Source organism: Elaeis guineensis, chromosome 6 (genome assembly GCF_000442705.2).
Source record: "Elaeis guineensis isolate ETL-2024a chromosome 6, EG11, whole genome shotgun sequence".
In the NCBI taxonomy this organism is placed as follows: domain Eukaryota; kingdom Viridiplantae; phylum Streptophyta; class Magnoliopsida; order Arecales; family Arecaceae; genus Elaeis; species Elaeis guineensis.
Window position 1 is genome coordinate 133,534,528 of NC_025998.2, and position 11,033 is coordinate 133,545,560.

At 36.1% G+C, this 11,033-nt stretch overlaps 1 protein-coding gene across 1 annotated transcript; it reads left to right on the forward strand.

Moving 5' to 3' along the window:
- The first annotated feature begins 955 nt into the window (after positions 1 to 955).
- Positions 956 to 7,311, forward strand: LOC105034324 (probable ubiquitin-conjugating enzyme E2 16). Its single transcript, XM_019846955.3, has 6 exons — positions 956 to 1,111; positions 1,251 to 1,354; positions 1,480 to 1,582; positions 1,661 to 1,724; positions 6,699 to 6,787; positions 6,872 to 7,311. Exons 1-6 carry the CDS (start codon positions 1,082 to 1,084, stop codon positions 6,965 to 6,967), a joined length of 486 nt encoding a protein of 161 aa, XP_019702514.1. The 5' UTR covers positions 956 to 1,081; the 3' UTR covers positions 6,968 to 7,311.
- The last annotated feature ends 3,722 nt before the right edge of the window (positions 7,312 to 11,033 follow it).

An 11,033-nucleotide genomic window follows, 5' to 3' on the forward strand; every position in this document is an offset into this window, starting at 1 on the left:
TTCTTTTAAAAAATTTAATTTGAAATGGGGAAAGTAATTTGAAATGATGTTTTTTATTTTAATTAAAATTAAAATTTTTTATTTTTTTAAATTTAAATTTAAATTTATAATTTTTATTTTTTTCTTATTTTTTATGATATTTTTTTAATTTTTTAATTTTTTAAGATTTCTTTTTGAGATATTTTTTTAAAAAAAATTAATTTTAAATATACAAAATAATTTAAGATAATTTTTTTTATTTGAATTAAAATTAATTTTTTTTAAAATTTATTTAAATTTATAATATTTATTTTTTTTATTTTTTCTTCTTTTATGATATTTTTTTAAAAAAATTAATTTGAAAAGGAGATTGTAATTTGAAATGATAATTTTTATTTGAATTAAAATTAAAATTTTTATTTTCTTAAAATTTAGAATTATAATTTCTATTTCTTTTCAATTCTTTTTAGTATTTTTAATTTTTTTTACAATAATTTTTTTCAGATATTTTTTTATAAAGATAATTTGAAATAGAGATACTAATTTGAAATTATAATTTTTATTTTTTTATAAATTTAAAATTTTTATTTTTATTTTTATATTTTATTATTTTTTTGAAAAAAAGATAAAATCACCAAAACAAATGACACTTTTAAAAATACTATTTGGAATGGCATTTTTAAAAATGCTATTTTAAATGGCGTTTTAAAAAATGTCATTTATTTTGACGATTTTATTTTTTTTTTGGCGTCGTCTACATAGAGAATGAGGGGTGACATGGTAATGATAAAATACCATTCAAAATGATGTTTTATCTTTTTTGTATTAATTTGATAAATAAGTTAAAAATTAAGTTATTTTTGTAAATATTTTTTTTAAAAATTAATTAGGTAAAGCACTCCAAATTTGAGGGAGTGTTTTTGTTATTTATTTATGTTTAGGTGTTTGATTGCAAAAAGATGTGTAATGGGCAATCTCGTCCATAACAGCACCACTCCGCCGAGGAGCGGAATAAAACCAGCAGTGGAAGCCAAAGTCGGCCTCCTCTTCTTCTCACCTCCATCCCATCTCCTCCCCCTCCTCCGCTGCTCGCCGCCGGAGAATGACCAGCTCCTCCGCCCCTTCTCGCAAGGTACTTCTTCACCCTCTCCTCCCTCGTTCTCCCCTTCGTTACAATCTCCTCTCGATGCCCCAATTCCCCTTCTTTCTTCTTCTCCTTGCGGCCTTCCTATATCTTCAAAAATTTCCTCATCTGGTCCGGTTCATCGCAGGCTCTGAGCAAGATCGCATGCAGTAGGCTCCAGAAGGAACTCGTAGAGTGGGAGGTCAACCCTCCGGCGGGCTTCAAGCACAAGGTCGCAGATAATCTCCAAAGGTTTTTATATGGGCTAGGGTTTTGTCCCTCTCTTTTCCCTTATTTTGATCCGATTCCTATTTTTTCTTGTGATTGTGATTGTTTCCTCATGTATTTGTTCGATTATATGTTCGTTTGATTCCAAGGTGGATTATCGAAGTCGTTGGGGCACCGGGAACGCTTTATGAGAGCGAGAAGCACCAGCTTCAGGTCGATTTCCCCGAGCATTACCCAATGGAAGCTCCACAGGTGACGAATTCTTGATGTTCTCCGTAAATTTTGCACTTTGGTTTTGGAAGATTAGTTCTGATATGGAGTTTTGATCAGGTCATTTTTCTTCATCCTGCACCACTTCATCCGCACATATACAGCAACGGGCATATCTGTTTAGGTAATTTATATTTTCTTAAAAATAAGAAATGGATTTTCATCTATTCGATATTCAAAATTAAAATTATTGTATTTTATATATCAGACACTTTTCAGCTTTATTCATTCTGAAGCCATGGTTAAGCTTTGATTCTAATCACATATATGCGTAAGAAGTAAGGTATCTTTGTATTAATGTTGCTGGCAGCGATATTTGAGGACTTACATTGCTGGTATTAAGAATCATGACATGTGATGGGGTCTGTACACATGTCTTATTCTGTTAGATTCTCTGTTTGCATTGCATTCCTTTCTGTCTTTTTAAGTGCTGTTCAGGGCTCCCATATGGAATATCAAGTTAAGGTACGAATTTTGTTCATTTAATGATGTCAATAAATTGCCAGCTTTCCTTTTCATGTGTACTGTAATTCTATTACTGAAATCATGTGACAACATGCATGAATATGACAGTTCTGATAGCAATAAACACTAGTTCTTTGATATGGATTCAGTACAAGAGGTGCCAGGAACAAATGAGATTTCAGTCTGTAAATTATTAGAAAACCTTTTTTTTTTTTGAAGGTAGACTAGCCCATTGAATATGATATCAAGAACATTGAAAATACTTCTATATCAATGTTTTTTGATATTGGTATATGAGGATTGTGGTGAAATTCTGTTAACTATTTTTGAATTAAACTGTCATAATGTATGTAATGCCGCACCATGGGTACATGATGGCTAGCATTTGGCTTAGTGATTGGCGCATCAAAGCCTGCATATCATAGCTCATTATGATTTTCATACATAAACACAAGTGGTAAGTGGCAGTTGATCTCTGATAATCAACTTTATTCAAGGAAGCTCAACCTTGAATGCTTACATACATAAGCATGTATTTGCATGTCTATATATTTATATTGACAGTGTTGGCATTAAATATCTCGGGAAAGTGTTGGACTTTTTAAAGTTTGTTGGGAAACAATAATATGTTCCCAAATTCAGATTACAAAGATTAAATACCTTAGAGATGAAAGAAAAGTTGGATATGTTTACAATTCCACATCATAACCAAGATATACCCTAATGTGGACCACAATATTTCTAGAACGGTCTGATCCATATTTCTGTGCTAATAAGGCAGTAATTTGAGAAGAGAAGCTGTGAGGCCTTCTTACCTTTTGGGATTTCGTGATCAGGTTAAGAAGTTTGAAACCTATCTGCACCAAGCAATATTAAAGCTATTTATGGAAGCTTGTCATTGGAAAGATTCTTGTGATAAAGTTGCTGAAAAGGTAATTGATTTGAATTAGTTATCTGGTGGACTATTATGTTTTACTTATGAAACCTTTTGGGTCTAGTTTATTTGAAATGATACAGAATATGTACTCATGGAACATGTTCCCATATGTCATGCAGTGGGAACGTGAGAAAAGCAAAGATCAAAAGAGTTTTGAAAGCAAAGAGTGAAGGTGTTTAGAACAAACAATATATTCAGCATTGCTTTAGCGTGAAGAGATCATTTTGTCAATTAGAATTTGATATCTTTACGGGCCTTTCCATACTCCTATTTTTCATTGACATTCTCACTTGATTCTTTCTTTGCTCTTGTCCTCATTATAGGGATTTTGGATAATTCTTTGTTATCCCTCTTCCTCTCCATGCAATCCTGACATTATAGTTGGTTCCAAAAAGAATAAAGATGAAAATATTTTGGGTATAGTCATTGGGTTGTTGAAGTAAATGCATGCTTTTGGAGTGTTTTGTACCTATTAGATACTTTCGAGGTTAAGGGAGAAGTTGAGACATTTGTTAAGCAGAATATGGATGGTGGTTAAAAGGCTTAATTTGATACTTGGCTTGCCTTGCACCTCAAGGAGAGGCTCTTTAGATACGCCTTGAGGATTGTGGGTGGAGCTTTGCAAAGTAAGGGACATGCATCACATGGAAGACTAATTTGAGGTGCGCACCTTGTGCCTTATTTATGCCTTTTATTGAAGGCAAAGTTTTAGGTTTTTAATTATTTCTTTTTCTGATTAAGGGAAGGAATACATGTGTTTTGTTTATTCTTGGATGATGTTGTTAGTGAAACTAAATGCAGCACTTATTATGACCATATGGGTTGCCCAATGATATTGAACCAAGGCATGCCATAGTTTGGTGTATTTGCTTAATGTTTGTGCCTAGCTGTAGTATGTATGGTAGTCGCATGCAAGCCAAGGTTTGGTAAAATAATCATGTCTAGTCCCCATACTTGCATTCATTCTTTTTCCTTTTTCATGCAGTTTCTCATTATTTTTGTTTCACATAATTTCTCATAAGTTATGAATCTTTTCTATATAAAAATTTTCATGAAATATGATGCTTAATCCTTATGTCTTGAAGGGTTATATTTTGCCTTGTGTTTTCACCTTTTGAAATATTGGGTAGGACCATATACGTTATATGAATGGGAGAAAACCTACTTGTAGAGAAAGGCATATGGGAACATATAAAGTTGAACTACAATTCAATCAGAAGGATTTGAGCCTATATCCTGTCATTGCAAGTACATCATGTGTCAAATGGTCCTAAATGGATGGTGCTAGGTTAAAATACATCTATGGTGGGCCCTATATACGGAGAATCCATATCACGATCATGACTTAATATCAGTATGCTTTTGCTTATAGACTGAAGTTTAGCTGGTTAGGACATTTCTGCATGACATATCATTAAAAATTGTCCGATGCTGTTAAACAGTAACTCAATGAATCAGTAAAACCTCTCCATCATTTAATTCTCTGTTGTTAGGCAGTTTAGATGTAATAACAACTTGCAAAGAGATATGCTAATGTAACACAGAAATCTCGCCAAAAAAAAAAAAGAACTTACAAAACTAACATGTAACCTTAGGATTTGTAAATTTGGCAGGTTAACTGGTAAGGAAACATAACTCATAATTCATAAAGGCTGGCCCCGAATAGAAATGACTACACTCATGCATTATGCCAATGATTTATCATTAATAATGAGTGCAAGAAGCATTGGACCTTGACCACCTGAAAAGGGTAACAAAGAGAAATGAAGGAAAAATAAAAAAGAAAAACAAAACCCAAGGCCAATACTAACTAATCGGTACAACTTTCAAGCATCATAGAGAGTCCAAGCACAAAGGACAATGGATGACAGTGAGGTTGATTTTCAATAAAACTAAAGGAATGGAGTGCACGGGAGGAAGCTGAGGTTTCATAGAAGATAAATTGATGGATAACTTGCTTTTGGATATCAGTGAAAGAGTTGGTCGGGCCCCTCTACTAAGATGCTTTGGATTTGTTCATTGAGGTAAAGAAAGAGGATGGTAGAACTCCAAAGTACAAAAGAGGTTTTGTAAAAGGTTATCTTGGGAGAACATGTAGCCCTTCATAAAAAGACCAGGTGAAGAATTCCTGAAGTAAACCTACATTGTTGTTATAAGGCTTGTTGGTTACTGATATACATCTTATGGATTTCATATGTTTTATACCACAATGCTTTTCATAAAGTTTATAAGGTTTCTTATCCATGATGCCGGTTATGTTTAATTTTAATAACTAGTTACTCTCCATCAGATGGCTGTTCACAATGGTTCCTACATATGAAAATATCATGTAGTGGCCATAAATTTATTGCTCTATGTCCTACATGTTAAGTCTATGTAAGTTGAAAATCTTCTTACTAATAGTTTTCTGATGCTGGTCAAAGTTTCTAGTTTCCATTTTCCATGGTGTTTTGTATATGCTATCATTTGTTGATATCCCATGTAGTCTATATCCAAACTGTATAGCTGATGTAGTAAAAATGAGAGTTTTCTTGGGGTGAAACAAGTTGATTAATAGACTTTCATCTTGATAGCAGCTGTAAAATACAAAACCTTGACTAGAACTATTCTGCATGAAAGGATCTAAGCATCAAACATGGATGAGAAATCAATGCAATGCATTGTATTGACTTAAAAACGGAAGCTTCCTATAGAGTGGTAAGCTGCAAAGAAGAAAGATTTCTTGATCCATCTCAATCGACCAAACATAATTTCTTGAGACTTGGTATAAATGAAACCCATGCTCCTTCTGACGTAATGGACATGACCACATTAAGTCCAACTGGTGTGCATGGAATTATGTTTGTTCTGGATGACTTGACAGTCGATCATGTAATGCCTACGTCATTTACTGGATCAGCCAGCTGAGTTTTTGATGTTCTAGCTGGAATACAGAGATATGAGTAAAAACAGTATTATATATATATATATATATATATATATATATATATATATAGCTTTCTACTTTCTCATTGGACATTACATATAATTAAAAGACCGTTTCGTTGTCTACAACTTTTTCTAAAATAGTGTGCATGGAATTATGTTTGTTCTGGATGACTTGACAGTCGATCATGTAATGCCTACGTCATTTACTGGATCAGCCAGCTGAGTTTTTGATGTTCTAGCTGGAATACAGAGATATGAGTAAAAACAGTATTTTATATATATATATATATATATATATATATATATATATGTATGTATAGCTTTCTACTTTCTCATTGGACATTACATATAATTAAAAGACCGTTTCGTTGTCTACAACTTTTTCTAAAATAGATAACTGTAAAACATGATTTCTGAAAATTGTGTTTTTTGAAAAACAGTGGGGGACCTTTGGTTTTTTTCCATAAAATCCATTTATCATGTTTTATAACTTACAAGTTTTGGCAAAACAGTTTATGGGGAACTACCAGACAACCATTTTTGTAAAACTCATTTGTTTTAAATTTTTATAAAGCTTGTTTAGTAAAATATATCAATCAAACAGTCCCTAGATGATGTTTCTTCTCAAAACGCTGACTTGACTTGGGGAGTTCTGATGAAACACCTAGCATGAAGTTGAATGCAATATACTAGAATTGAGGGCATGCTTATGTTAATATAACATTTTTTGGAAGGTCTGCCTAACATTTTATTTAATTGGCTCCGCAGATATATTGTATGATTCCTGGTCACCAGCGATGACCGTGAGTTCTATGTGTATTAGCATTTTATCCATGTTGTCGAGCTCAACTGCAAAGGTTCCTATGCCTTTCCTTTACATTAATGCCATGTCTTATGCTACGTATCATGGTTGTTTATTGGCAATCTTTTTGTGGTCGCAGCAACTCCCTGCTGACAACGACCGCTATGTGAAGAACTGCAGGAACGGCAGGTCTCCGAAGGAGACAAGATGGTGGTTCCATGATGACAAAGTTTGATACTGGTGGGCTCCGTCTTCAGTAAAGCAGTGACCACCTATCTCACAAAGAGTAGCGTGCTCCATTTCCCTGTAACACAGGAGTTTTAGGTGATTCAAATCAAGGATTCCTGAACTGCTGTAAGTTTGCATGCTTAGATATTTGTAAAGGTTATGAATTTCAAAATATATCGAGGACCGATAAGACCGTGAAGAAAGCGGTGCGAGAAACACTCGTCAGCTTTTCCAGTGGAAAGGTTGTTGAGGCATTGTTGGACCTCCACCTCTGTTAAATTACTTCTCGTCTTTTATCACTTTTTTTTTAAAAAAAAAAGAAAATGTAATTACAAGGTGTTATTGCGCAAATCATTTCATGGAGGTTCCTTCCGGTCCAAAAAAGTGCTTGTGTGGCTAGCGTATTGTGATAGCATGCGCAAGACCTGTCATTAAGTTAGAGAAAATGTAAAACAAGACCAGTAGATTTTTCCCCCCCTTTTTTGAGTTGCCAATCAGATGATTGTGGAGAGATGCGACCTCTGGAGATTTGATTCCTAGATCTGCAGTCTGCTAAAATAGATTTTTGTTGGTGCGGCATGTGGTTCTTTCGATGATTTTGGAAATAGTGGGCAAAGGATTATTTTGACTAGCACAGCATGCAGAGAGAGAGAAATTTCTGTTTCTTAAAAAGTTATTTCTTAGGTAGGGCTGTCATCGAGTCCAAACCACGGTGCCGTCGATGGCCACCGATGAAGTAAGTCATGAATAGTCGGTTGACCTGTTCAAAAAAACTAATCGAGCCAGATTGAAAACTCGAGCATCAATATCAGGATGCTTTTTATAAAATGGACGGGAATGTCTGACAATATATTCCATTAGTTGCTTAATGGAGAATCATCAGAGCTTTAAAGTTTCTCAGATAGTCGATGGGTTCCATAGTTCCGTTATAATTAGGGGTTGACATTAAAGTCATGCTCCATACTATGCTGTGAGTTTGGTGTTGCAGTGCTTCAATCTGTTGTTGCATCTTCTGAAATCTCCTCTCCACATTGAATCTCAAGCGGCGTAGTGATTCTGGTGTTGATGAGAGAAGTTGCCCATGGTGGAGTTTTTTCTGACCGTAGGGTTGATGAGTACCTATATTATCCTCGATCAGAGCTCTTGAGTCGGTTATATCGACCATGCCCCTATCTCGGATTATGAGGAGGTGATTGCTGACTTGCCAATCGAGCTCAGTCTTAGTGTAGTGCATCTGACATAGGCTGAGTTGCAGTGACTTGTTGTGTTTCTTGCACTACATCGATCAAGGCTTGCATTTGCAGGACAAAGCTATTAAATTGGTTGTTAGAGGCAATTGGTGCAGGCTGAGGAGGTGGTGGTATTTGGATTGGGGAAGAGGTGGTGGTATTTGGACCGGTTCAAGTGCTATGACTCTCTGTTGAACACTATTGGATTGTATGTTGTTTGAGCGACGGGAGGCATTTGAATCTCTTCTTCATGGCTTCATAGCGAAATGTCCTCTCTCTCAAATGGGCTTTCGATGGTAAGAGGCAGCCTTTCCTCTAGTGTCAATTTATTACTGTCAAAATACCAATGAGATTAGACTGCTCTCCCCAGAAGATGAGGTGGAGAGGGATCTTTGGTGGAAGATGAGGTGGCTATAAAGATGGTGCCTCTGGGGCACTGGAGTTGAATCTGTAAAAAATTCTTGACTGGAAGGTTTTTCGATGGGAACCCTCCAATACTCAAGTCAGTTAGAAATTAAACAATAGAAAGAGAGAATGATGTGATGGAGCATCTTAAGACTATCGAAAGACTTACCTGGGGTCCCTATGTTCTCCTCTATTTTTGAGGGTGAGCAAGGGTGATATTCTCCAAGGGTATTGGCTATTTTTCAAAAGTGCACACGAATTGCCCTAGTAGAGAGATTGCACTCCATATGTGCAATGCAAAGCCAGATAGTAGTTGTCGATCTGGGAGGTGATCAAATTCTGATAATTATAGTTTCCTCATCTAACTTTCCTATAATTGTGAGGTGGATTGCCTCCTTTAATAGCCGATTTGCCAACTTGGGCTGATTTGCCAAATTGAGACTATGCTCCTCGGATAACATCAGGTCGGCCATAGCCAACCCTTAGATCCCTCAGCCAAAACAAAGATCAAGTCTGCTGAGGCCAAGTGAAGGCCCATAACAATTCTAATGGGACTCTTTTATCTAAAATAGACATATCTAGTAAAAATAATCTAGAAAAGCTAAAACTCTTCAAAAGATCAATCTCAACTTCTATATCAACTCTGTCTTCTGTCACTTCTTCGGATTCTTCTTGGATTGGAAACTATGCTCGGTTAAAGTCTTATTTGAAAAAAAAAATTTTGGATTGATTGATCTATTTTCGGGCCTAGATAAAAGAATTTTGTCCTAATTGTTAGGGGCACTGTCCTATCAATGGGATGGCATCACATCATAAATGTTGAAAAATTATCCAACTTCAAAAAAAGATCATTGAAATCGGACATTATATGATCAAGTTATGGCATCTGGAATAAGAGTGGCAATTTTTTTCAATCTACTAGGTACCTAATCTGACCTGCTTAAAACATGGGACAGTTATTTTTTTAAAAAAAAAAATTGAAGCGGATTCGGATTGGATATGGATAATAGTATGCCCTACCCCAAATCCGACCCGATAACTCTTAAATATAAATTTCTAACACAAAGCCCTAGCCATCATCTAAGCTTACCTATTCAGTCACTCCAAGCCTTCTACCCAATGAGATCCTGAACCCTAGCCATCGTCTTTCCCATTCGGCCAGTGGAGGTGGAGATGGTGAGCACGACAAGCAGAGCTAGTGGAGTAGAGGCAGGTGATGAGAGTAGAGACACATGCGACGGTGGCAATGTGGGAGCCATGGCCGAAGGCCAGGAGGGTCGTGAGTTGGTAGGGGTCTGGGGGCTCCGATGAGGTGATGTGGGTCTAGGGCCTGAAGGACTGCTAGCTGAGCGACGGATGAGAAGGGGAGGAGGGTGTTGTCCATGGCTCTGACAAATCCCTAGCCATCATCTAAGCTTCCTTATTTAGCCGCTCCAAGTCTCCCATCCGATTGAGACTCCTACGAACAAATCAATGGAAAGATGGAAAAAAATTAAAAGGTAAGAACTTTTCCCACATTGATTGATCTTTTTTTTTTTTTTTTTGCTTTTGCTTCCTTTTTGATTGGAGATCAGAGGGGCTCAGGAGATTTTTGATCAAAAGAGAAGGATTTTGGGTATACCTGACCTATCCTTCTATGTCTATTTTATCCGACCAGACTGTAGATACAGGATGGATATGGGTATGAATTTTTTTGTTACAGGATGGGTACAGATATGGGTTGACTTAACCCATATCAACCCATTGCCATCCCATCTCCAGAAGTTTATCTTGCGACTTGGCTTTCCAATGTGGCAGATCTTGCTTCTGAATCCTGTCTAGTCTTATTCGTAGTGGACAAAGTGATCTACATCGAGTTTAAAAATTTTTCTAGATCAGGGCTCTCCCTGTTTAGGAGATTTAGCTCCTGCTAAATCAAAGCTGAAGATGGAGAAGTGTTTGCTTCCTCATCTCATGATTGTACCACTTGACTTTGCTCGAAGATGGTTTCTAACCTTGATCTTCTTTGCTCTCAGATCTCGGTGAACCAATTGGTTTGCTCCCACATCTTGACGTTGAGGCAGGGATACTTCTTGCTGTCTTTCCTTGCTGTCGACGATATCTACGACAACTCCTTTTCAATCTCAATCTCGTTTGATTGGCTGATAGAATCACAAGATGAGAGCATAGCTGATAGTGAGTAGTACCGGCTTCTCAAACGATGATCACAAGCTTGCTACAACCATTAACAAGATGCTTTACCTGAGCAGCAATTGTAAGGTCCATATTTTCTTATAACTTGGAAGTGTTGATCATGAATTCTTTTTCATCCTTGATAAGATGTTACTTCCTCTGCCATTTGAAGAAGACTGCATCTCAATCCCAAAGATATGAGCTCCCTAGGATAATCTGGTAAACATCCAAAGGAACTACTTCATAAGTTACCTTATCAATATATGT

Coding starts and splice junctions, on each gene's coding strand:
- LOC105034324 (XM_019846955.3), top strand. CDS start 1,082: ATGACCAGCTCCTCCGCCCCTTCTCGCAAG. Junction 1,355..1,479: donor GTCGCAGATAATCTCCAAAG/GTTTTTATATGG, acceptor TTTGATTCCAAG/GTGGATTATCGAAGTCGTTG. Junction 1,725..6,698: donor CAACGGGCATATCTGTTTAG/GTAATTTATATT, acceptor TTGGCTCCGCAG/ATATATTGTATGATTCCTGG.